The sequence below is a fragment of the Leopardus geoffroyi genome, chromosome E3 (assembly GCF_018350155.1).
Source record: "Leopardus geoffroyi isolate Oge1 chromosome E3, O.geoffroyi_Oge1_pat1.0, whole genome shotgun sequence".
NCBI classification, from domain to species: domain Eukaryota; kingdom Metazoa; phylum Chordata; class Mammalia; order Carnivora; family Felidae; genus Leopardus; species Leopardus geoffroyi.
Genome location: NC_059340.1, coordinates 29,467,798 through 29,494,906, shown reverse-complemented (window position 1 = coordinate 29,494,906; position 27,109 = coordinate 29,467,798). Strand labels below are relative to the sequence as shown.

General features: G+C 42.5%; 1 protein-coding gene across 4 annotated transcripts in view; it reads left to right on the top strand.

Moving 5' to 3' along the window:
• The window catches only part of MPV17L (MPV17 mitochondrial inner membrane protein like), a 32,750-nt gene extending 5,641 nt beyond the window's left edge, over positions 1-27,109 (top strand). For 3 of the 4 annotated variants that reach the window (XM_045460363.1, XM_045460365.1, XM_045460361.1), the window contains 2 exons: positions 2,664-2,693; positions 2,774-3,220. In XM_045460363.1, coding sequence (XP_045316319.1) covers positions 2,664-2,693; positions 2,774-2,953 — 210 coding nt within the window. In that variant the 3' untranslated portion in view covers positions 2,954-3,220. Of the gene's footprint in view, positions 1-2,663; positions 2,694-2,773; positions 3,221-26,943 lie in introns of those variants that run through there. The other variant, XM_045460362.1, reaches the window with a different exon arrangement.

Below are 27,109 nucleotides of genomic sequence, written 5' to 3'. Positions count from 1 at the left end.
GAAGCCTGCTTGGAATTTTCTCTCTCCCTCTCTCTCTGCCCTTCCCCCACTCATGCTCGCAAAATACATAAATAAAACTTAAAAAAAAAATAGGACTGATTGGAGAGCTATTTAGGAGGTAGAATTTGTCGCTCTGGGTGAATGATTGGTGGTCGGGGTAATGGGGCAAGGACACATCTAGGATGGCCCACAGGTCTCTGCCTTGAGTGGTAGCTCATCACTTGGGATAGTGCATAGAGGATAGCGAGCCGATTGGGGAAAAAAGATAGATGAGTTCAGTTTGAGAAATATTGAATTCTAGATGCCATTAGAATATCCAAAGGGAGACTTCCAGATGCACAGAGGAGAGGCCAGAGAGAAGGACATTAGATATGGGAGAAACTGGTTAAAACCGGGCTTTTGAGCCAAGCTTGATCAATGAAACCAAGAACACAAACACTAGGAGTTGGAAGACAAGAAGCGTCCACAAAGAATCTGTCACAAAGGCTTTCTTGTAGCCCAAGGGACATGTGAGTGAAAGCAGAATTGCTTTTTGGTTGCTGAGGAATCAACCCCATGCCCAACCCAAGTTCTTTGGATGAAGGCGGAAAGAACATGTCTCATTTATTTGTTGTTTACATGTGGGTAGTACTTGAGTTTTTACTTTGTTTGTTTTGTACAGATAGCATGCAATTTATGTCTCCTTTCACTACCCGCAATATGGTGGCTCAGGTATATTCCCTCTTAGAAATATACCTTGTATTACATTCTTCTCTTTTATGGGTTCTTAATTTTTTTTAATTTTTTATGTTTATTTTTGAGAGACAGAGAGCAAGCCAGCAGGGCAGGGGCAGAAAGAGGGAGACACACAATCTGAAGCAGGCTCCAGGCCCTGAGCTGTCAGCACAGAGACAGATGAGGGGCTCGAACTCATGAACCGTGAGATCATTACCTGAGCCGAAGTCAGATGCTTAACTGACTGAGCCACTCAGATGCCCCATCTTTTATAGGTTTTTAAAACTTTAACTTGGAAATGATTTCAAGCTGACAGAAAAATAACAGAGTAGTTCAAAGAATACCCTTTACCCATATTCGCCTATAGTTAACATTTTGCCTATTTGTTTTATTATTTCCTGGCTCTATCCATCTATCCATCGATCTTTCTATCTGTTTCTCTGGATCATTTGAGGGTAAATTACACACAGAATTACCCTTTACCCCTAGATACTTAAGTATCTATTTTCTAAGAATAAATATGTTCTTTTATATAACCACAGCAGAGTTAGCAACTTCGATACATTTAACAACGGTAATAATCCTTTTATCTCACCCACCAACTTTATACCATGTTTGTAAATTCACTATCTAATGGTCTTTACAGCATTTCTTTTCCTTTCAAAAGGTAGAGGATGCAGTCTAGGGTCAGGTAGTGCATTTAGTTGTCCTGTCTCTTTAGTCTCCATTAATTGGGAAAATTTCCTTAGCCTTCTTTTGTCTATTACAGCACTGATATATTTTTCTTAATTTTTTTATTTTTATTTTTGATAGAGAGAGAGAGAGAAGCAGACTGCGAGTGGGGGAGGAGCAGAGAAGGAGAGAGAGACGGAGACACAGCATCTGAAGCAGGCTCCAGGCTCTGAGCTGTCAGCACAGAGCTCCGTGGGCGGGGGCTTGAACTCACAAGCCATGAGATCGTGACCTGGGCCAAAGTCGGACACTTAACTGACTGAGCCACCCAGGTGCCCCTCAACACTTTAGTTTTTGAAGAATACAGTTTTGCTTCTCCCCTTAAAAAACAGCAACAACAACAACAAAAAAAAAAAAACCCACAACAAAACCCCCAAAACAAAATACTCCCTTTTTGGTGGTATTTTGTAATATATGAGAATGTCAGCTAAACTTATTCTATAGCAAGAAATAGAATATATTATTTGCCTTCAATCTTTTTACATAAAAAAATCAAACGTTTTAGATAAAATTAGAGTCCCCTCTGGCTCTCATTGTGTGACATAGACTATGTTATTAACAAATCATTCCATGAAGAATGAAAAATTTAAAACTTTACTGATGATCCTTTTATAAATATATTCCTGGGGCATCTGGGTGGCTCAGTCGGCTCAGCGTCCAACGCTTGATTTTGGCTCAGGTCATGATTTCAGGGTGGTCGGTTGGAGACCCACATCAGCTCCGCTCTGGGCATTGAGCCTGTGTATGACTCTCTCTCCCTCTCTCTGTCCCTCTCCCCCACTAGTGCTCTCTATCTCTTTTAACACACACACACACACACACACACACACACACACACACTCCTATAGCATTTGCTTGGCCTAACAGTAAAACCACAATGTATAAATATGTGTTGTTATTTTGAAAGTGGCTAAGAGAAATGGTACTGATTCTGAGAGTCTTCTCATTCTGGGTCTGTGGATATGACTAATATAAATATCTCGTACCTGAAATCTCTTTGCACAGCTCTTACCCTCTTCTGCTTGAGAGACTTTAAGTAGTCTGATTTAATCAGCTTAGTCTGAAACATAATACCACCTCCACATTTTATCTGCCTGGTATTTCTTAATCTTTCATAGCATGAGCTGTGGGATTGTGTGTGTGTGTGTGTGTGTGTGTGTGTGTGTGTGTGTGTGTGAGATTAAAACGCATTCTAATAAAGTTTTTCTTTATTCCAGAGTGGTCTGCTGTATTGGCCCTTTGTGCAGGTGAGTGTCGAACGACTCAGAATGCTAATTCATGGCTGTGGTTTGTCTGGAGCCTAGCATGCTCTTTCTTTCTGTTACAGCTGACCAACTTCAGCTTGGTTCCCACGCACTGGAGGACAGCTTACACTGGACTTTGTGGTTTTCTGTGGGCTACCTTCCTCTGCTTTTCACAACAGAGCGGTGATGGCACATTCAAGTCTGCTTTCACCTTCCTTCATGTGAAAGAGGCCGGTGCCATTGAAAGGCCTCCCGAGAAATGAGAAGCCAAGGACTCCTTGACAGTGACGGGTTTATTTTATTTTTTAATGCAGTGGATTGCTTGCAGATAAGAGTCTACTCATCAGTTATGCGCTCCATTTTGGAGAATTACTATTGCATAGACCCACTGATTAAGTATCAATGAATACTTTAAATTTTATTCAAACCTTTTTTCCCCATGCTAGTCTGAAAGTATCACTTCTCTACGGTGTTCACGTCTCTAATACTTTGGTGACTACTGTGCCATCATGGCATTTTGCAATTATTACTATTTCTTTCTTTTTTTTTTTTTTTTTAATTTTTTTTTTCAACGTTTATTTATTTCTGGGACAGAGACTGACAGAGCATGAACGGGGGAGGGGCAGAGAGAGAGGGAGACACAGAATCGGAAACAGGCTCCAGGCTCTGAGCCATCAGCCCAGAGCCCGACGCAGGGCTCCAACTCACGGACCGCGAGATCGTGACCTGGCTGAAGTCGGACGCTTAACCGACTGCGCCACCCAGGCGCCCCTTACTATTTCTATTCTAATATTTTAATGCCAGTTGATTTAAAGAACCCATTTTGCTTCTAAAATCTCAGGTTGTCTCCTAAACACTTTGGATCTGTTGAACTTTTATACCAAAAATATTCCTTATATAAGTAAATTGGTGTTTACATAGAGCTCAATCAAGGAGAAGATTGAGTAACTGGATTTTTTTTTTTCTGGAAATACTTTATAGAATAATTTCTTGTTCTCCTGATGCTAAGTTCTGTAAGAACATTTTATGCCATCAAAAAAAAAAAAAAAATAGTATGTGATTAGTGTGTCCTGTATAGAAATGTATTTCATGGATGTCTTCTACTATTGTAATTTTGAAAAATTTTTTTTAACGTTTGTTTATTTTTGAGAGAGAGCATGAGCAGGGGAGGGGCAGAGAGAGAGGGAGACACAGAATCGGAAGCAGGCTCCAGGCTCCGAGCTGTCAGCACAGGGCCTGATGCAGGGCCCAAACCCACGAACCGTGAGATCGTGACCTAAGCTGAGGTGGGAAACTTAGCCGACTGACCCACCGAGGCGCCCCATACAACTATTGTAATTTTGAAGTTAAGTACTTTTTAGTTCATGTGTTCTAGTTTTGAGCAAATTCAGTTGACCGAAGTATCTCATATCTGTATTCTATACTTAGGAAATATACACAACATCTGGCTTCTTAAAGAAATATATTGAGGGGCGCCTTGGTGGCTCAGTTGGTTAAGTGATGACTTCGGCTCAGGTCATGGTCTTGTGGTTTATGGGTTCAGGCCCCACGTCGGGGTCTGTGCTGACAGCTCAGAGCCTGGAGCCTGCTTTGCATTCTGTGTCTCCCTCTCTCTTTGCCTCTCCCCCTCATGCTCTGCCTCTCTCAAAAATAAAACAAACATTTTTAAAAATTTTTTAAAAATATATTGAGTGAAGTTTCTTTTCTAAGAAAATGAACAAATTTTCTTCCTCTGGAAGGAAAACTCTATTTCATAGGTTTCCAAGGAAAACAGTTACCCCAAATTTCACACCGATGTTATATTTTTAAAAATCAGTGTTTTCAAATAAATCTTTATGGGCAGTCTTTGAGGCAGGTGTGAGTAACCTGATCCAGACTTTCTGATTTACTGTTTGTCTAACCTCAAAACCAGTGGGTCTAAAAATGCTGTGGATATCTCAGGAAGGTTCAGCAAACTTCACCTAAAAATTGCACCCCAATGCTGTTTTTCACGAGTTTTTCATGAGCATTTCACAAGTTTTAACATGGGAAGAGCTGAAGTGTTCATGCATTTATCTTGAGAATTTGCATTTAAGATTAAGGAATGTGCACTTAAGAATTTTAAGCATATAATTCATATAATTTGTAATATAAATGTGTTTAAGTCCTAACTATATCATGTCTATGATTTATTTGAATTTACTAGGTATTAATATATTTTACATTATTGGGAGAATGGTGAGAACACTTCTAGATGGCTTAATTCTAAAATTTGTTACAGTACTCGCATTATTTTGAAAGTAGTTAATACAACAGCTATTTCATAATATATAAGACAGATTTTGTCATTGAAAAAGTGTATCTAGAGTAACTATGATAAAGTACTGCCTGGCAATCTTTTAGACGAGCTTCAGCATTACTTTTTTGATGGAATAATTGCATTTTGTATAGAAGTAATTGGGAACACAGGGGCGCCTGGGTGGCTCAATCGGTTAAGCGTCTGACTTCGGCTCAGGTCATGATCTCGCAGCTCGTGGGTTCGAGCCCTGCACTGGGTTCTGTGCTATGGCTCGGAGCCCAAAGGCTGCTTCAGATACTGTGTCTCCCTCTCTCTCTGCCCCTCCCCCACTTGTGCTCTGTTTCTCGCTCTCCCAAAAATAAATAAATATTTAAAAAGATTTTTAAAAAGTAATTGGAATACAGACCTTGTTTATACCGTCAAGGGGGAAAAGCTTATTATTCATAAATGAGTGTGATCATCTTTACTCAGTCACGTGCTGCCCTGTGCTATAGAGAACATATAGCATGCATTCTCTGAATTTTTGCAAGTGATACACTTCTGCTTTTTATGCAATAGTACTTTCATGTTTTAGTGTGAGAAATGGAAGTTACTCCAAGTAATGCAATGTTTGTCTGTTTTAAATTTTTCTTTTTTCAACGTTTATTTATTTTTGGGACAGAGAGAGACAGAGCATGAACGGGGGAGGGGCAGAGAGAGAGGGAGACACAGAATCGGAAACAGGCTCCAGGCTCTGAGCCATCAGCCCAGAGCCTGACGTGGGGCTCGAACTCACGGACCACGAGATCGTGACCTGGCTGAAGTCGGACGCTCAACCGACTGCGCCATCCAGGCGCCCCTGTTTGTCTGTTTTAAAATGCTGCTGGGGCACCCTGGTGGCTCAGTCCCTTAAGTGTCCAACTCTTGATTTTGGCTCAGGTTGGGATCTCATGGTCCCTGAGTTCGAGCCCTGCATCAGGCTCTGCGCTGACAGCATGGAGCTTGGTTGGGATTCTCTTGCTCCCTCTCTCTCTGCCCCTCCCCTATCCCTCCCTCTCTCAAAAATAGATAAACATTTAAAAAAATAAATAAAATGCTGCCACTCTTGGTAAACCCTAAACCTCCCCAGGTTTGGAATTGAACAGGTGGCCCCCACTGTTCCTCCTGATTTTCCCATTCTGTAAGGTTTCTTTAACGCCCTTGTGTGTTGCCCACCGTGTTCTCTGGCCCCATGCTTGCTCAGGCAAAGGCAAAGCCTATAATTCGTTTCCATGAACAGACATGAGACAGACCAGATTTTCAAAGACAACTTTACTTAATGCGTGTGGAAAACAAAAGGGAAATTTGAAAGGGGAATTTGAAAAATGTCAAAAGCATTTTTTTAAAAGAAAGATGCAGAGGGGTATATGACATGGCACTATTATCATTTTTTTAATGTTTGTTTTATTTTGTTTTTGAGAGAGAGAGAGCACAAGTGAGGTAGGGGCAGCAAGAGAGGGAGACACAGAATCTGAAGCAGGCTCCAGGCTCTGAGCTGTCAGAGCAGGGCCCAACGTGGGGAGGGAACTCATGAACCGTGAGATTGTGACCTGAGCTGAAGTCGGATGTTTAACTGACTGACCACCCAGGTGCCCCTGTCAAAACCATTTTTTCATAAAAATTTTACAGAATACTGAATTCTTTGTTTATTTTTTTCATGTTTATTTATTTTTGAGAGAGACAGAGAAAGAATGCAAGCAGAGGAGGGGCAGAGAGAGGGAATCCCAAGCAGGCTGTACACTGTGAGTGCAGAGCCCAACGCGGGGCTCAAACTCATGACCCATGAGATCATAACCTGAGCCGAAATCAAGAGTTGGACACTTAACTGACTGAGCCTTTGAGGTGCCCCCAGAATACCGAATTCTGGTCGTCTCATGAGTTAGTTTGAACTCAGAGATCACAAATCCTGTCCTTGGTCCAGGCATTTGGGGTAGTTACCCTGTACCTCGAATAGTACCTTCCAGCATTCCTTTTTTCTGACTCTGTGATTGTCACTGTTGGATAATACCATTGACCACCACCACCAGGGAGTTGTCATTAATATCAAGAGTGCTCGAGTCCTGTCTTATTGGATGACTGGTTCCCATTTCCAGTCTCGGAGATAGACCTCTTACCCAAATAACGGAGAGAAATTATTTCCCAATCCAGGGGCGATCTTTACTTCCATACAAATGGATGTGACCATTCTTATTATCCACCAGATAAAGTAACAGATAAAATAACCATAATCCTAGCCTTCACGTAAACATCCAACAAATGTCATTAAATGGCCAGTGTGGGGGTGTAAAGAGGATAACATGATGAGAAGTGTGTGGAAAGAATCATGGTCTATTTGGGAGTAAAAGTAAAAAAAAAAAAAAATTGATAATCAATTTCTAAGGACATCTAGTCCAACTCATCATTGAGTGCTTGAGCAGCATCTATGACAAGTGGTCAATGGAAAGCTTGGATTTTACACAAATAAAACCACCCAGTCATAGGTTAGTGGTATAAGCAGCAGGTACTTTGAAATCATGGTGCCCTGAGTAATCTAGGAAGGCTTCCTGGAGGAGATGCCTAAGTTGGGTCCCAAAGGATGGACAGTCACAAGACTAGAGGTCTGCAAAGTGGAATGAGGATTGTAGGATGGGATCAGATGAGATGAGATCTTAAAAGACAAAGCAAGAAAAGTATCTTATCTTATATCTTATCTTATCAGAGAGAGAATGGGAGTGAGGAAGAGGGGCGGGGAGAGAGAGAGAGAGAGAGAGAATCTTAATCTTAACAGTGAAAATCTCCACATTGAGTATGGATGCAGGGCTTGATCCTACATCCCTGGGATCACGACTTGAGCCAAAATCAAGAGTTGGATGTTCAATCGACTGAGCCACCCACGTGCCCCAAGAAAAGGTCTTTAAGTTCTAACCTAGAGGGAAATGTCCACTGACCCTTCCTCAACTTTGGGTAATGTAAATGCTTCTAGCTAGCTTACTTGTATGTAAAAAATCATGCATGATTTGCAACTTATTGGTATTTTTCATTTGTAGGAAAATTAATAAAAGTGATTCCCTCTTATCTATATCATGGTTTGGGGAGAGAGAATTAGGCAATGTATAAGTTTGCATATGTTTAAATTTTCTAATACCAAGTTTGAGAGAAGCACGTGAAAATATTTTCCTCAAAATCTGTGCAGTAAGGTGATTGGGTAGATAAAGTAATCGATCATTTGTCCACTCTATAGCTAGTGAATTTGGCATTTAGGGGTTCATACAAATGAAGGATGCTTTGGGAAAACTTTTCCTGATTTGTATGGATACTTTTGGGGCCAGAAAAAAAACTGTTTCATGAACGTAAGGAATTAAAGCCACTAAGAGATACAGTGCAAAGAGGAAAACATTTCAACATTGTAGGACTTTATTAATAATTATAAGTCTGGTTGTTTTTTTAATTCTTTGAAGAAAACTTATTTCTTTTACAATAAAATTGTAGATAAGAGATTTAACTTTGATATTTGAGGTTGTATCAAAATAGGTCGCCAGATCACTATATTAACCACAACCAACCAAATTAAACGTAGGTAGGCTCTTTAGTTGAGGTATGTTACCTAAAACTACAATTTCTAACTCACGTATCATTGTTATATACTTTATTTGTTTACTGTTTTTCTTCCAAAGATTGTCACCCTTTAGAATCTGCTTGAAGCTTTCAAAAAATCTTTTTTGCTACGTGGGCAATTTACTTTTAGTTCAGTGGAATTTTATGTGGATTTTTATGGAATATGTAGCAAAACAAATTCTATCCAGAACATACTTAACAATATATTCTGGAGGCAGCTTGCATTCAGAAATTAGGTTCATCTTCTGAAAGTATTAGAAAGTTAGTAGATTTTTGTGCCTGAGGATTTAGACTTTACAGTTGGCTACATTCAATCTAGTTTTACCCATAATGTTTGGAATCTAAAGGAACCAAATCACAAAAAATGCAATTTAAAAACTACTGAAATATTTCCTCTTAATACTGCCAAAGGCCAATGAGTGAAAGGGGAAATCAGAGTTTAAGGATCAAGTATGTACTTGGAGTTTAAAGATAACAGATAAGGATGCCTGGGTGGCTCAATCGGTTAAGCATCCAACTCTGGATCCTGGTTCAAGTCACGATCTCATGGTTCATGAGATCGAGCCCCGAGTTGGGACTCTGCAGTGACAGCAGGGATCCTGCTTGGGATTCTCTCTCTCTCTGTCTCTGTCTCTCTCCCCGCTCTCTCTCTCTGCCCCTCCCCCTGCTTGTAAAGGTAACCCATAAAGAGCTGAGAGCAGTAGCCAACCAAGTGAACAGAAGTAATTAATAATTGAGTAACATTTTGGATATATATCAATTAAAAGCTTTGCTTTTAGTTCTCTTCCCTTTTGTAAGTCTGTCTTTCCTTAAATCTTTATTCACCAATATATTCTTCTTTCTCTGTCGAATGGCCATACCTAACCCCCTTCTGTCCTTCACCCCCCCCCCCCCCCAATCCATGACCACCCAAACACTCCAGGACAGAGTAATTGTGATGAGGTCAGGGGCTGGAGCTGTTCAATGGCACGGCAGTCATGCTTTAGAGAGATGGTGGCAGAGACCCCCTCATTTTGATCAGCAATAAAGGAGAATTTTGAAGTGAGTAAACATTCTGGAGGCAGCTTCCATTTGAACTTAGGTTCATGTTCTAAAAGTATTAGAAAATTAATGGATTCTTGTGCCTGAAGATTGAGACCTTGCCTTGCCCATTTTCTTTTCAGAGATGCCCTCTTCCATCTAGGTGCCCTTTCCCTGCATGCTCTCTGGCTATAATACTGTATCTTCCAAATTAGTTCTTGTTTCCTTTCCTTGCCTCTCAAAACTCCCATTCTCTTCCTGTGGCTGATTTCAGGTAGATGTAGAAAAGGAGTGTATTAAACTAATTTACTGAGATGTGGAAGAGAGCCTTTCTAGCTGAGGTTTTTTTTTTTTTTTTTTTTTTTTTTAATTGCTAACACAAATCTCTGGATGGAGTTTCAGGAACGATCGCTGTGGTTCGAAGAGGTGGAGAGAAGATGTATTTTTGGCAGAAGTCTTCTGATATGCCGTCCACTTCCCATTGGCTTGAAACCAGCCGAACTGAGGTCATCACAATGTACCGTAAACTTTCCAGAATGAGTGGTCATTATCTATTTGCATATTTGTACTCCCTACCAGATGGTGAGATTCTGGAGCGAGGAACATGCTTCTTTTTTTTTTTTAAGTTTATTTATACATTTTGAGAGAGAGAGGGAGAGAGAGAGAGAGAATGAGTGGGGGAGGGGCAGAGAAATAGGGAGAATCTCAAGCAGGCTCCATGCTATTCAGTGCCGAGCCCCTGTGGGGCTCCAACTCAAAACCATGGGATTGTGACCTTAGCTGAAATCAAGAGTCAGATGCTTAACTGACTGAAGGCGCCCCGGGAAGAATATATTTCTTATTTATATTTGTATCTGAAGTGTCCAGCACACAGCAGAAACTCTGCTGACACTGCTGAATGAATTCACATAGTTTATGGATTTCTTGTCTGTTGCTTTTGCCCCTTGATTGGTGCTGAGAAATCTGGACTGATCTTGCTATCATTTTCATCCCCATATGCAGGCAGCCGTCCTGTCTTAAGGTCAGCACAGCCCAGACCTTCACCTATTCCAGCTCCAGGCTCAGTTTCTTAGGGATGCTTGTGACTTGTAGGCTTTGATTCCCCGTGCCCAACTTGCACATATTCCTTAGAAAGCCATTTAATCACATCTTTAGAAGGCAGGATTATTTGTCCTTGAGAATTAGGTGGAACTATTGTAGTTGGACTTTCTCCAAATCACTAGAAAAGCTTTTGTAATGGCTAATTTTATGTGTCCACTTGGCTGAGCCTTGGGAGCTCTAGATATTTGGCCAAACATTACTCTGGGCATTTCTCTGAGGGTGTTTTTAGATGAAATTAGTATTTAAATAGCTAGAATGGTTCGAGCAGATTACCCTCCCTAATCTGGGTGGGCCTCATCAATCCGTTGAAAGCCCAATTAAAAGAAAAAGGCTGATGTCCTCCAACTAAGAAAAAATTCTTCCTACCTGCCTGCCTTCAAACTGAGATACTGTTTTTTTTTCTCCTGCCTTTGGACTCAAACGGAAACATCAGCCCTTTCTGGGTTTTGAGGCAGCTGACCTTCAGATGACAGCCACACCATTAGCTCTCCTGGTTCCCAGGCTTACAAACTCACATTGGAACTAAATGATTGGCTCTCCTGTATCTCCAGCTTTCAACTCACCTGGCAGAGGGAACTGCTTCCATAATCATGTGAGCCAATTCCTTATAATCAATCTCTTTCTCTCTATATATTCATGCACATCCCATTGGTTCTGTTTCTCTGGAGAACACTGACCTGTTTACATACCCCTGTTTACGTATGTTAATATTTCATAGTCTGTGGTTCCTGCATTGTGGCTGTCTGCCGGCGATGACCACCCCGCTCACGACGGTTGCAGAATTACACCGAACATTACTTTCCGGGACCCCTGAAACCATACCGTGAGGGTGGTCTTCCACCCCTAATCCCACAGCCTCTCTATTAGGACCACAAATCTCTATGACCTAAAAACACAAGTTCAGCCAGAGAGCCAGCTAATCGCCAAATAGCAGAACTGACTGTATGTTCGTTTTTAGCTTGACAGTGGGTGGAGTAGGTCTGTTGTGAATTCTGTGAATGTTGGGGGTTGAGAATGGATTCCGGTTAAACGGCAACCCCTTTTGGAGCTGAGCCCCTTCCAGTGCTTGGCGGTGTTTCTTAGTGAAGGACTCAGTCAATGTGACTGATATTCTGCCTCTATGCTGAGGTCAAGTAGTTGGTCAGACACCTGCCATGCTGAATATTGCCCTTTGGGTATTTGTTCATTTTCTAGTCCTTGTGTGAGTGTCTTATTCCCCTGAGCCACGGAGCCAGGATGTTCTTTTCACATTGGGGGTGGGAAGTATTGTAAGGGCAACACGAGTTGCTTCGTTTTTAAGTTTAAATTTTATGTATAAAATACATATATTAAATTTTTGGTATAATGTGATGTCATGTATATGAAAAAGCAAACGAATTTTAATTTTTTTTTTTTCAACGTTTATTTATTTTTGGGACAGAGAGAGACAGAGCATGAACGGGGGAGGGGCAGAGAGAGAGGGAGGCACAGAATCGGAAACAGGCTCCAGGCTCTGAGCCATCAGCCCAGAGCCCGACACGGGGCTCGAACTCACGGACCGCGAGATCGTGACCTGGCTGAAGTCGGACGCTTAACCAACTGCGCCACCCAGGCGCCCCAAAGCAAACGAATTTTAGTTAAGCACAGCAAATGACTCTGACTCTTGTGTGTTATCGGTGGTACGAACATTCTGGGAAATATGTAAAGGAAATGAGATTTACATCCTGTAATCTTCCTTAATCATCTTTATTGCAAATACGAAATTTAGGCCTTTATTTTGGATTGAGATACAAGTTGTCCTTGTCTGTTTATATGTGTTCCTTGTCAGTTACTGAATTCTTGACAAATGTTTGGCTGACTTCCTATGTATGTACGTTCGTACTCTCAAAGAGCCGAAAATTTAGAATTGAAATTTTCCCCAACTGGCTTCTCAAAAGTCACTCTTTTTGAGCCTAAGTAGGGAAAAAAAAAAAAATGCAGTATGAAGTTTCCTCTTACAAATACCGAGGAGGCAAACTTGAGCTTCAACTTCAAGTTACTGAGGCTACTTTTTCCATCTAGTGGTCACATGGCTCCTTTGCTCTGGAGTCTGCTAATTTCTTCTTTTGTGATTTAAATGCTTTCCTACTGTCTTGGCTGAAATAGATTTCCCTGAACACATTCAATGAGAATTCAATTCTCATTGAATGTGTTCATTCTTAACTGAGAATACATATTTGAAAAACGTGTTGCATTGCTCTGGAGTTGAGTTCAGGAAACATTTATACATCTGTCCTGTTTATGAACACACATACTCACGTACCTCAAGGTCACACTCGATCTTTCTGTGGTTACTCTTGCTGTATTTACCACATTTTCATTTTAGGCTCCTTTCTGTTGTTTCAGTATTAGAATCACGCTGTTGTGGGTAAAAGAGAGAGAGAGAGAGAGAGAGGGACCAAGAAACAGACTCTTAACTATAAGAACACGCTGATGGTTACCAGAGGGGAGGTGGGTGGGGGATGGGTGAATTAGGTCACAGGGATTAAGGAGTCCCTTGTTGTCATGAACACTGAGTAGGGTAGGGAAGTGTTGAATGGCTATGTTGTACACCTGAAACGAATATTACACTGTATGTTAACTATACTGGAATTAAAATTTTAAAAACCCTGTTCTGGGTATAACGGGAATAGCAAGTAGCCATCAGGAAGTTAACTTGGGAGGATGGGGGACAGGATTCCTTTCCTTGTACACAACACTTGCCTTTTAGTTCTCGAATTTGAATGGGGATTGATCAAATGGAATGAAATTACGCGTAGAGTTCAGGTTTGTGGAATTTTCATGTATCATTTTATCCGAATGTCTTCTGTGTAAGAATTATAAACTGGAAAATGGAAACAAAAACTACTAACCCAAAGTGAAAATATTTCCCGTTCACTGGATTTCTTTCATAGCAGGCTTCCAAAGTGAAGATCAGGAGAATGTTCTTACGGGAAACACACACACACACACACACACACACACACACACACACACAACCTGTGTCAGTACAGATTCTTGTATGTTTTGGCCAGTTTTATTTATTTATTTATTTATTTATTTATTTATTTATTTGCTACTAAAGGAAGGTAGGAGGAAAAAAAATCAGTTTATGCTTGGGGTGAATGCCAGAGAAAACGCGTGAATAATATTTAGAGGTCTTAATAAAGAAACCAGAAGTATTACATTAATATACTGAATAGTAAGATATAAACCCACCAGGGAGAAATTATAATCTGTCACATTTTTGCAGACTGTTTTTATTCCATAATGATAAATAATATGAAGATGAACCACGATTTCCAGGCTTTGGGCCAATAATGAATTTGTGAGAATAGCGTTAGAGGATTTCCCGCAGGTGATGTGTGAAAATTTTGAATCGAGTTAATGATCGCAAGCGGTTTGTTTTACCCTCTGGGAGAAATTATAAAAAGCAATATATACATCTTGAGTCATTTCTCAACCGTTTGGAGCACTTATGCTTTTACCTGAAGCAATGAAAAACTTTTCATGAGGGTGAAAAAAAATGTATAAAATGGTCGCTTTTGAAGGGCGCCTGGGTGGCTCAGTTGGTTGAGCATCTGATTTTTGATTTGGACTCAGGCCATGATTTCACAGTTCGTGGGTTTGAGCCCCACGTCGGACTCTTTGCTGACAGAGCAGAGCCTGCTGGTGTTTTCTGACTCCCTCTCTGCCCATCTCCCTCTTGTTCTCTCTCTTTCAAAGAATAAATAAACATTTTTAAAAAAATGGTCACTTGTAAGGTGAAGGCTCGAGGAGGCGATTTTTAACTGTGAATGTGTAGAAAGAATGATGAACAATTCTCACAAATGTTAAAGGGGAAAATCGACCTTTCTTTATTCCTCTCCACTATTGCTACCTATTGCTGTGGACTGGTTTCTTTATGGTCCTGTCAGAGCATCTGACATTTGCTGGGGTGTCCCCTCTTAGGAGATCATGTCTTTGCCTTTTTTTATTCAAATTCTACACATAAGCCCTCTTCCTTCCTTCCTTCCTTCCTTCCTTCCTTCCTTTCTTTCTTTCTTTCTTTCTTTCTTTCTTTCTTTCTTTCTTTCTTTCTTTCTTTTCTGGCTAGGTTAATATTCATTCCTGTGCTGGCTCTAGTCAGTATCAGTTCTAAAGACTCTCCCGTCTATTTCCCCCGAGGTTGTTAAAAGAAAACAGGCCTTATGCACACAGGGTGACTTAGTGGGCTGGGCCACGACTGAGCCACAGATGGGTCTGTCCTGCTGGAAGGTGAGTGTGCAGGGCAGTTCTGCCCTGTGGCTCCCAAGCGTGGACCCGGACTGGTGCTGGCTTAGGCAGTGATCTGGGCTATCTCTGAACATTGACCTAGCTCCTCCTTGCTGGTGGGGTCCGGTGTTCACTCCAGCGAGCCGGAGCATTTCAGTGCTGACTCAAGTCCTCCCCAGATGGGGTTTCTCTATTTCCAGCCCCAGGGAACTCTCTGCTCTGTCTCCCCCACTTCTATTTCACCTCCCTCTATCTGTCTGCCTCCCAGTGCAAGGAAATTGGAGTCTCTGTGTATTTTCCACAAATCTATTAATCATTGCTGGAATTGTATACCCTGAGCCCTTTGGGACTTGACTCTTGATTCTGAGAGGTAAATTACTGGACTGTAAGAGGTATTTACAAGCCATCCTTCCATGATGAGTTTCCAAAGCCCATTTTGAAGTCCAGAAGCTAATGGTTGACTGATATCTGGGTTACCTGTACCTTTTCACTGTATCTTCCTTCCCCTGAGCTGCTGGAGCTAGGGAAGAGCCGTGGATGCAATACAGGGAGGTGGGGGACTAGAAAAAATTCGCGGTAGTACCTACTGCTCATTCATTCATTTATCCATTTATTCAACAGATATTTATTGAACTGAGCAGCTACTGTTTGTTTTGAAATTGGTGCTCAAGGGGCGATTAGATGGTTCAGTCACTTAAGGGTCACACTTTGGCTCAGGTCATGATCTTGTGGTGCGTGAGTTCGAGACTTGCATTGGGTTCCTGCTGTCAGCACAGGGCCCACTTCAGATCCTCAGTGTGTGTGTGTGTCTCTCTCTCTCTGCCCCTCTCCCACTCATTCTCTCTCTCTCTCTCTCTCTCTCAATAAATAAACTTTTAAAAAAAGTATTTAATAAGATTGGTGCTCAAAGTCCGACCCCAAACACTTTGCCATAAAGCCATCTCTGCCTGTTTTGGCTGTGCCTCAAGTTCTTCCCTCTTGGCTCTCGGAACATTTATAGTCTATACCACACAACTGCACAATTGTATATTATTGTGTATTGTGAGCCCATCTCATGTATATTACTTTTTCTCCCAACAAAACCGAAACTCATTGAAGTTAAGGATGATGTTTGAGATTTGCTCTGTATCCCTCCAGCCCAGTGCCTTGCCCGAAGGGGTTCAAGAAATACTTGTTGGTGGATTTCTGTGTCAGTGGGTACTGACGTTGGCATTAATTGCATTTGTGCATAGAAAGTTCCTGAAATTTAAGAAAGTGGGTTTCTTTGATTTTGCTAATTATTATATAACTTATATGCCATTAAACCTCAAGTCGGTGGAGAAGCAAGGGGAGCGTTGGAAGGTGGGAATCAAGATCAAGGATGATGGTCCTCAACTGGGGATGATTTTGCCCTTGAGGGAGGGTTGGCAGATTTAGCAAATAAAAATAAAGGACACCCAGCTAAATGTGAATTTCAGGTAACAACTAATAAGTTTTTAAGATCAAGGATGATGGTCCTCAACTGGGGATGATTTTGCCCTTGAGGGAGGGTTGGCAGATTTAGCAAATAAAAACAAAGGACACCCAGCTAAATGTGAATTTCAGGTAACAACGAATAAGTTTTTAGTCTAAATATGCCCCAAATGTGGGGCATATGAATGAAAATGATTTGCTGTTAATCTGACATGTATGTTTATTTTATTATGTTTTCTAATGTTTGTTTATTATTGAGAGAAAGAGAGAGAGAGAGCGAGAGCATGTGAGCAGGGGAGGAACAGAGGGAGGGACAGAGGATGTGAAATGGGCTGTGCGCAGACAGCAAGAGAGCCCGATGCAGGATTTGAACCCACAACTGTGAGATCGTGACCTGAGCCGAAACCAAGAGCCAGATGCTTAACCAAGTGAGCCACCCAGGCGCCCCGGACATGCATGTTCAACCGGAAGTTCTGTGTTTTATCTGGCAACCCTAAACCCAGGGGTTATTTGGTAATATTTGGAGACAGTTCTGGTCGTCACAACCTGGCCGCTAGCAGGAGAGGCCATGATGCCGCTTGACATCCTGCCGTGCACAGACAGCCCCCACAACGGAGCATCGTCTGGCCCCAAATGTCAAGTGTACGAAGTCGAGAAGTTGTACATAATAATGGCTTACCTATCCGGGTACAAAGAAGCTAGTTCCAGGATATTTTGTCTTGTGGGCACTGTGAGCACGGTGCTGAGAGCACTCTGACCTTTCTAAGGGCTTAGACGAATGTTTGAAACTTGAAATGTGCGTGCCCTTCAAATATATACACATACATATATGTGTATGCACAAAAAGGCATGGCTTAAAAATAGAAAAAAAATTCAGAAGCTTAAAACGAAGCAATGTAAATGTCTTAAAAAACAGTAGCAGGTTTCCTGGTCATCTGCAGCTCAGCACACATTAATTCTATCGTCTGTAGTGAAGGTGGCACGTTTGCTACCCTTGTTGCTGTGGAGCGAATTGCCCCCAAATGTAATTAAAACAACAAACACTGATTCTTTCACGGAGTTTCTGTGGGTCAGAAATCTGGGACAGGCTTAGCTGGGCGGTTCTGGCTCAGGGTCTCTCATGAGCTGATACGTCAGCTGAGGCTGCGGTCTGCGGACAAGACTGACTGGGGCTGGAGGATGTGCTTCCCAACTCGCTCACATGACTGGGGGCTGGAGGCCTCACGTCCTCACCACGTGAACCCCTCCATAGGGCAGCTCCCGGCAGAGTGCCAGGTCCAAAGGAAAGGCACTTGAGAGAATGCCCACGCATGCTGTTTATGACTTCGTTTTCAAGACACCCTTCTGCCACACTCTATTCTAGACTCTTCCAAATCCAGCCCTTCAGGGTACGAATACCCAGAGGCAGGGAGCATTGGGGGCCATCTTGGAGGCTGGTACCACAGGGTGTTTGCACGGGCTCTTCCCTCAGAGAACATGGCCAATTCTCTCAAATTCTCCAATTCTTTGCTCTGAGGCATCTTCCCATTAAGGTCGTCTACCCCTGCCGCCCTACTTAAAATGGTCGCCAACTTGGGATTCTTTCTCTCCCTCTCGGTCTGCCCCTCCCCCATGCATACTCTCGCTCCCTCTCTCTCTCAAAATAAACCAAAATAAATAAATAATAAGTAAATGTATTTAATAAATAGCATTTATTTATTTAAAATAAATCAAAATAAATTAAAAAATGGTCACCAGTCCCCTTTCCCCCGTACTCTCCCAATACTCCTTACTCTGATCTACATTATTTTTCTATGGCACATGACATCTTTTATTATCCTATATGCTTATTTATTACATTTATTGCTTATTGTATGTCTCTCCCATTCTCCTCCCTCAGTCTCCAGGTGGGCAGGGTTCTTTGTCTATTTTGCCCACTGATGTATGTCAAGTTCTCAGAAGAACACCTGGCATACACTGGGTACTCAATGGATATTTTTGGCTGAATGAGTGAATTAAAACCACAAGCAGCAATAGTTTATTTAAAAATTGATTTAAAATTTTCTGATGTCTCAAATAAACAGACATAGCATGTACCAGAGACTCTGATCTCAAAAGGAAAACTGGAAGTTAAGCAAGTTTAGCCTTCCAGACAAAAGAAGAAGAGATGAGAGGTGTACCAGAAGTCTTTTAATAGATGCTTGCGAGTGAGAGTGGCTTTTTATGGCACCCACAAGGTTTGAAGTCTTGGGAAATTTTATATTAAAAATATGAGTTTAGGGGCACCTGGGTGGCTCAGTTGGTTAAGCATCTGACTTCGGCTCAGGTCATGATCTTGCAGTTCACGGGTTCAAGCCCCGCATCGGGCTCTGTGCTGACAGCTCAGAGCCTGGAGCCTGTTTCAGATTCTGTGTCTCCCTCTCTCCCTGCCCCTCCCCCACTCATGCTCTGTCTCTCACTCCCAAAAATAAACAAACATTAAAAAATATTTTAAAAATATGAGTTTTTTGGGGTGCCTGGGTGGCTCAGTCAGTTAAGCGTCTGACTTCAGCTCAGGTCATGAACTCACGGTTTGTGAGTTCGAGCCCCACACTGGGCTCTGTGCTGACAGCTCGGAGCCGGAGCCTGCTTCAGATTCTGTGCCTCCCTCTCTCTGACCTTCCTCCGCTTGTGCTCTGTCTCCCACTCTCTCCAGAATAAATAAACATTATCAAAAAAGATGAGTTTCTGGGATCTCTTGAAAAATGGGAAGATTTGGCCTCATGGTTGCTGTGGTCCTCCATTAAGCGTTGTGTGAGATAGTATTCGCTTCCATTAGAAAGTTCACCATCAACTTCATACCTTGTACTCTTACAGTCTGCCCGAAGTATTTATTTCCATTACCTACCTAGCCACGCATTTGCGATCCATGGTTTTGATGATATGTTATGCTGGTGACATCGGCCGGAATACCAATTGCTTATTGGCTTAGTTGGTAAAGAACCTAATACGATGAAGTGACACAGGGCTGTGACAGTATTTCTTGCATCTGTCTGCTGGTGTAATGAGGAACCTCTTGGTCAGAGATGGTCTAATTCCATCTTGCTCACTATTGAGCGCATGCTATATTAATAGTGGTAACATTTGATGTGGTGCAGTGTGATTCAGATTTTCTATTCCATTTCTCATGGCAACAACAAATGTTTTCCTTCTGAGTCAGCATTACCTAGATGCTACTGCTGACCAAAATTAGACCATATATTTTCAACCACATAAATATGAGCAGTTGAAAATTTTCTTAATATTGATTGCGTATGTAGGTCATATAATTAGCCCATGCGTATGGTTCTGTGGTCTATGTATGGCTGCTACAGAGCCGGAGGGGGAAATACAACAACATTTCCTGTTATGCAAGCATCATTACATTATAATGAATAGGTAATATTAAATCGGACTGATGAGTCACATTACGGTAATCCAATATTTCCTTTGTAAAGTCCCTGAGGTTTATACAAGGAAATCTTTTCTAATAATAAGAACAGGGATGATGAAGCAAGTGACTCTCAGGACCTCCTTCTTTATTTACTGCTTGTGTGGTCGTTGGGAAGCAACTCAACCTTTCACAGCCTCAAACTACTCGGGATTAAATGAGATTGACTATGTTCAAATTTGCAGGACGGTACCTGGAACGTAATAGGATCGATCAATGTTAGTATATTTTTTAATAGATAGAGATTGATTCTTAAGATCCACGAAGTGATCGATGAGCCTTTCTCTTGAAATGTATTTTCTGGTGTAGTAGGGGATTACATATTGTATGCACAAAGGATGCTTCTGGAATAGATGTAAGTGGGGAAAAGAAAAAGATTAATCTTTTCCCTTTCTACTCTCACGACAGGCAAAGCATCCCATGATCCTTTACTTCAGCATTTCTTTTCTGAATTGACAAAAAATTAGAGCAGACCACTAAAATACAGACCGGAATATATCCTGTTTTTAATCCCAGTCTATAATTCAGGTGTATCCAGCTTGTTTATTTTACTAATGCCATGAACCAGCAAGAGCTTATGTTTTCAGGTTCCCTGAAGTCAGGCAATCCTCTTCTCTTCCGGGTGAAATAGTTTCTATAACTTTATCACTTTGTAGTTCCCGCTCCAATCATTCACATGAATTCAACAAATATTTCAGCTATGGCCCAGCCAGTATAGGAAAACCGAGGGACTGGCTGAGGTAAGAGAAGAAAGGACCCCGCTCTCAGCAGACAGACCTGTAAGCCAGTTAGAGCTACCGCTTAATGCGTGCCCACGGACTGCAGCCAAGGCTCTGTGCTACACCCTTTACATAATGTGCTAATGGGCATGGCGTGCTGAATAGCTGCTAGCATTCATTTCCCAACCTCCTCCCCTACAGTTCCCAGTTTCTACTGGGAATGCTCAGGGGTAATAAGTCAGTCCATTCCTGGATCAGGCAATGGAGCACACGCCCATGGCTAAGCTGATCTGTACATTTCCTGCCCCTGACTAGTGATTGGTTCAGAAATCGCCATGTGACCCGCCATGGGCCAATTAGAGTGAACCTCCTAACCTGCTGGGAAACCCAGGACAAAGGCATGCTCTCATTTTCTGGTTGGAGTGTTAATACCCATTTGAGGCCTATAACATGTTTTTATTAGCATGAGGGGAGGGCAAAGAAAGAGGCAAATATTACTGCCAGAATCGCAGAGGAACTCTGATGATTTCACAATTTCTGGACCAACCCATGCCAAAAGCTTACCCTATCTCTGGTCTTCTCTGTTACCATAGCTGGTAAATCTAACGTTTTTTGTTTTTTGTTTTTGAAAGCAGTGTGAATTAGGTTTCCTGTGACTTGAAGGACAGCATCACACATGATCTCATAGTAAATCTCGCGCCCATTTTCAGAGCTGAGAGAACGAGAGTATTTGTCTTCATCACTAAGCCAATACACGCCAGAACTATGACTTGAACCAAAGTTCTGATGACTCCCAAATCCTCACCTTTTCTAGGACTGTACTTCCCCCAGTTTTAATGTAGTGTAAAAGGTAGATGAAAAGTACAGTAGCGACACAAAGGAAGGAATGATCAACTCCCGTGTGTGTGTGTGTGTGTGTGTGTGTGTGTGTGTGTGTGTGTGAGGTAGGCATGGAGACAGTCCAGAAGGAGGTATAACGTGTTCAGATGCATGCATGGAGTGACTAGCTCATGACATACGCCGAATAAATGTTTTCTATTTTATCTTATGCTTCTGAAAAATATACATTGCCAGAGAATCCTAACCCGAGGGTCCCAGTATCTCCATGGGTCCTTGACGATAATACAGGGAACTGAGAGGAAAGCTGTCACTTTCAAGCAGAGCCGCCTAGATTAATTCAAACATTCCTTTTTTTGCCATTCATAAGAGCTATGTCAGCTGACAGTGGCTACCCCGTGCTAACTTGGTCAACAAGTCCTGTCCCTTTCACGTCACTTGGGTCCATCCGCTCCACTGGATCTCAGTGCCACTGTTCATTTCAAGCCCCCAACATTTCTCATGTAGAGCCTTGCTGCTCAACATCACGTGGCAACATCTCACACCTCAGAACCTCATCCAAGACCATCTGGATCAGAATGTCCACTTGAGCACATTAAACTTTGAGAAGCACTTTTGTATCTTACCATTAGAGCCTCCCAACTGATGCCCCTGCCTCTGATTTTATGTCACTTCCGCTCCTCCAACCCATTCTCCCCTGTAACATCATATGATATTTCAGAAGTACTGACTATGTCTCTTCCCTGCTAAAAATCAATCGTTCCTTCAGTGGTTCCTTGTGGCCTTCTGGATAATCTCCAAGTTCCTTTGACCTGGGAAGCAAATGTAGCTCTTTTCTGCCCGTGCTGGCCCTGGACTTGTATGCATACAGCAGCTCAGTTGCAGGATAGCTCAGTGGTTGAGCACATGGGCCTTAGGGGCACACAGACTTGGGTTCAATATCTGGCACCACCTATGTGACTTTGGGAATCTCACTTAATCTCACTGAGGCTGTGTCTTCATCTGTTAAAAAGGAGGGGAGAGGCGCCTGGGTGGCTCAATGGGCTAAGTGTCCAACTCTTGGTTTCGGCTCAGGTCATGATCTCAGTTTGGTGAGTTTGAGCCCCGTGTCGAGCTCTGTGCTGACGGTGCAGAGCCTGCTTGGGATTCTCTCTCTTCTCCCTCTCTCTTGGCCCCTCCCCCACTCATGCTGTCTCTGTCTCTCTCTAAATAAATAAACCTTAAAAAAAAAGAAGGGGAAAAAAAGGCATGCGTGTGGGTGGATAAGAAAACCTATCTCATAGGCTTGTAATGTGCACAGAACCCAGAGCTCAGAGCCTGGCATACAGCAAGCTCTCAAAATAGGAGCTACCTAAAAAAAATTTTTTTAATGTTTAATGTTTATTTTTTATTTTTTGAGAGACAGAGAGAGAGAAAGAGACAGAGCGTGAGCAGCGGAGGGGCAGAGAGAGAAGGAGACACAGAATCCAAAGCAGGCTCCAGGCTCCCAGCTGTCAGTACAGAGCCCAACGTGGGGCTCAAACTCACGAACCATGAGATCATGACCTGAGCCGAAGTCAGATGCTTGACCGACTGAGCCACCCGGGCGCACCAAGAGTGGCCACTTTTGTTTGGACCTCCCCAAACTCATTAGACCCACACATCTGTGTCTTTACACTTGCTGTTCCTGCTGCCTGGAAATCTTTCACTCTTCACCTGATGAACTCCTATTCACCCCTCAAAACTTAGCTCAAATGTCACCTCCTCCAGGAAGCCTCATGTGTCACCTTCTTCATCTAAACCAGTACTTCTTGGCATTTGTTGCTTACTTCTACCACAGCACTCTTTGCAGATGGCCAGTTACATACGTATTTGTTTCATAAAACAGGGAAACCACATATTCGCAAAAGTAGCTTGTTTATAGACAGAACCTAGCAAACTAGGGCATCCCCAGGGAAATAAATATAATAAGCTCTCGGTTGAAACCTTTATGTTCCTTCTCATGAGGATTTCCCAATATGTGCTTTTTGAGATCTGGTTTTAAGAACTTCATAGCTCTTATCTGACAAGAGGGTTCTTTGTTCAGAGAAGTGTGGGAAACACAGGGTTACACAAAACTCAACAGTTCTCAGAGCTTCTAAGATGCTAATATTCATCATGAATCTCCAAGAAGGTGATATATTATGCATTGGCCACCTGCATCAGCCCACAGTTTCTGCCAACTACTGAACAACACTTCTTCATGGCTGAACCCTGGAATCTAGTACATTCTTTGGCACAGAATGTGTGCTAATAAACATTTGTTAAAAGGGTAAATGTTAAATGTCTATCGCATCCAGGGAAGAGATCACTGGAGCCCAAATTAGTTCAATGATAGTAGAAACAGAGAGGAAGGGATAAACTAGAGGTTAATTAATATAGATGCATTCAGGCTAATATCAGCAAGATTTGTAGGTCAAAATACACATTTTTCTGGCTTGCACGACTGGCTGGAACAAAAATGTCATCAGCTGTGGCTGGTTTTGAAGAGAAGGGATTTGAGTGCTTCTGGGACATTTATTCTAGTGGAGCTGTCCAACAGAGTTGTATATATGCATCTGGGAACACAGATCTGTGAACTTTCAGCACCTCTACGAAGTTTGCTACCTCGTTTATGTCAACCCTTTTGCAAAGAGTACTAACCCGCCTAGGTGATGATGGAAATTTGAAGAGAGTAGAATTGAGCCTGTACCTACATAGTCCGTGTGGATAGGACGCAAGGATTTCGCTCCTTGGATGGAGCATGATGGTGGAGCATCCAAAAATATCAGCCCTGTGTACAAAGGGATGCTTCTGAACGATTCCACGTGAAACAGTCAGGCAAATGAAGACACAGCCCAGAGCAGTTGGGTTATGATACGCTTATGAAAGCTATACACAAATCAGGGAGCATTTAGTGGACTTTTCTTCCCTTTACTCTGTTCACTCATTCATTCAACAAACGTGTACTGAGTATCTACTCTGTGCCATTTGATACTCCAGCTCTGATGATTTGAAAGTGCGCAGAGCACATTTCTACTCCACGGATGTACTCCTGTAAACATGTGAATTGTAGTAAGTTGCAGTACAGGCTTCTGGTGAATATAACTTGGCATGACATTTCTGGAGGATGGTTTAATACAAGGCATCAGATGCTTTTCACAATATACATATCCTCTGACTCAGCGGTTTTACTGTTAGGAATTCATCCTAAGGAAATAAAAGATGTCTACCAAGTTTTAACTGCGAGATTTTCCTCACAGTTTTCTTGATAATCTCAAGAAGCTGGGGATAACCTGATTTCCTCAAAACCAAGGAAGACTGGTTATGTAAATTATTCTACAGGCAGCGGGAATCCAATGGAGGTTTTTAACCACATGAGTGGCATTGGATGTGTGTATGTTTCAAGATAATTTTATTTTATTTTATTTTATTTTATTTTATTTTATTTTTTAATTTTTTTTTCAACGTTTATTTATTTTTGGGACAGAGAGAGACAGAGCATGAACGGGGGAGGGGCAGAGAGAGAGGGAGTCACAGAATCAGAAACAGGCTCCAGGCTCCGAGCCATCAGCCCAGAGCCCGACGCGGGGCTCGAACTCCCGGACCGTGAGATCGTGACCTGGCTGAAGTCGGACGCTTAACCGACTGCGCCACCCAGGCGCCCCTGTTTCAAGATAATTTTAATTTTTTTTTCAACGTTTATTTATTTTTGGGACAGAGAGAGACAGAGCATGAACGGGGGAGGGGCAGAGAGAGAGGGAGACACAGAATCGGAAACAGGCTCCAGGCTCTGAGCCATCAGCCCAGAGCCTGACGCGGGGCTCGAACTCCCGGACCGCGAGATCGTGACCTGGCTGAAGTCGGACGCTTAACCGACTGCGCCACCCAGGCGCCCCTAAAGATAATTTTAGAAGCAGTGTGGAGAATGGTCTCTAGTGGGGGGAAAACAGAGAAGATGATTTTTGCAATAGTCTAAGTCAAAGATGATGCAGAACTGACCTAAAGCAAGGCAGTGGGAATGGGGGGGCACTGTTGGATTTGGGAGAGATTCCTAAGGTAGCATCAGTAGGATTTGGTGACCGACTATGTGTGGGGGAGACTGTGGAATATTTAAGAATAAGGTACTGAGGAAGCAAGTGAGATTTCTAATTCAGGTCGAGCAGGTTTGGGAGAGAGATCCAAGGAGTCTGATTGTGAACATGTTCAGACTGAGGTTATACACCCCTTTTCCCGCCATTGCCATGATGATTCCTTGAGAAGGAAGGAAAGCTTTGAGAGGTGGTATGAACTGTGGGTAAGTGTTTGGCCTCTGAGACTGGCTGGCTGAGACTGTGTACAGGTCCTGCACTTGTTAGTAAGTGGTTTACTTACTTATTAGTGAGGGCCTCTCTGAACAAAAAGCCCCCGTCTCAGGATATTCAGAATATAGCGTGAAGACGGGTAGGTCTTGTAAAGTGCCCAGTATGTAGTAACCGCTCAATGAATGTCAGCTTTAAAAAAACAAAAAGCACCAGAGCACAGGGAAAGTCCCCACGCACCCTGGGATTTTTCTGACTCCCTCCGTACCCTACCCAGGCACTAGACTTGGTGCCTTCCATAAGAGTATCACGTCCCAGTGTGGGCCAAAACAGTTGATCCCATCTCCTCGAGCATTTCATGCAGAAGCAACAGTCCCTGCTCTCTAACAGATGCAGGATTTCAGGACTGAGGGGTTGGGCACATATTTCCGCGGCTTCTTTTCTCTCTCCTAAGCCTCCTTGAAGAACAGACACAGTGTGCCTTCTGAAACTCTCTTTCACTCTATTTTCTCTTCAAATCCATTTCCCTCTTATCAATTTCTCCAAAACTTCTGGGAATTTCCAAGAGGTGGGGTAGAGGGAGCACACTGGAGGAACAGGGGCCGGAGATGGAGATTGGAAGCCACTGATGGTAAGGCCACAAAAAAAAGGAGAGTTTTACCTCGGAAGGGGTGAAGAATGTGAAGAGAAGAGATGGCAGAGGATAAGCACTGGGGAACCATTACCGAAGGGGGTGAGCAATGGAGAAGGAGCTCATGAGGGAGACGGAACAGCAGGGGCTGGAACCGGGAAGACCAGGAGAGAGCAATCTTGGAAGCCAGGTTGAGCGGGAGTTTAGAGTAGGGTCTGGCTCGCAAGGTTGCATTTTTTTTTTTTTAAGAGACTGAGTAGGATGATGACAGAAACGGTGCTATTGGATATGGCAATAAATAGACCATCAGGGATCTTGGAGCTATGTCAGCAGCATGGAGAGAAGTGACTTGGCTGAGGTCATGACCCAGCAAGGGGTGCAGCTAGGACTATAAACCTGGATGTACGTGCACACTGGAATGTTGGTAGTGTCTATTGTGGATGGTGTGTGTTGGAACCAATGATATGTTCCTTCATCGTTACAGAGATGAAACCTTAAAGCCCAGACTCATACTTACATTCTTAATTCCATAGTCACTTCTCCCTAAGCCAGGAGGGGTTCTACTGACACATTCACTCTATTGTGCCCCATCTGTATTTACTATAGACGCCAAACAAACACAACCAGATTTGCTTTACGAATGCTATGCCCTCCTCAGACATTGATCACGGGCTTTACAAACAGAACAAACCCAACAACACAACCAGTTTGGATGGGAGACGGGATCTATGGTAACCTCAGCCCTGCATGATGAAAGTGTATTGTTGTGCTT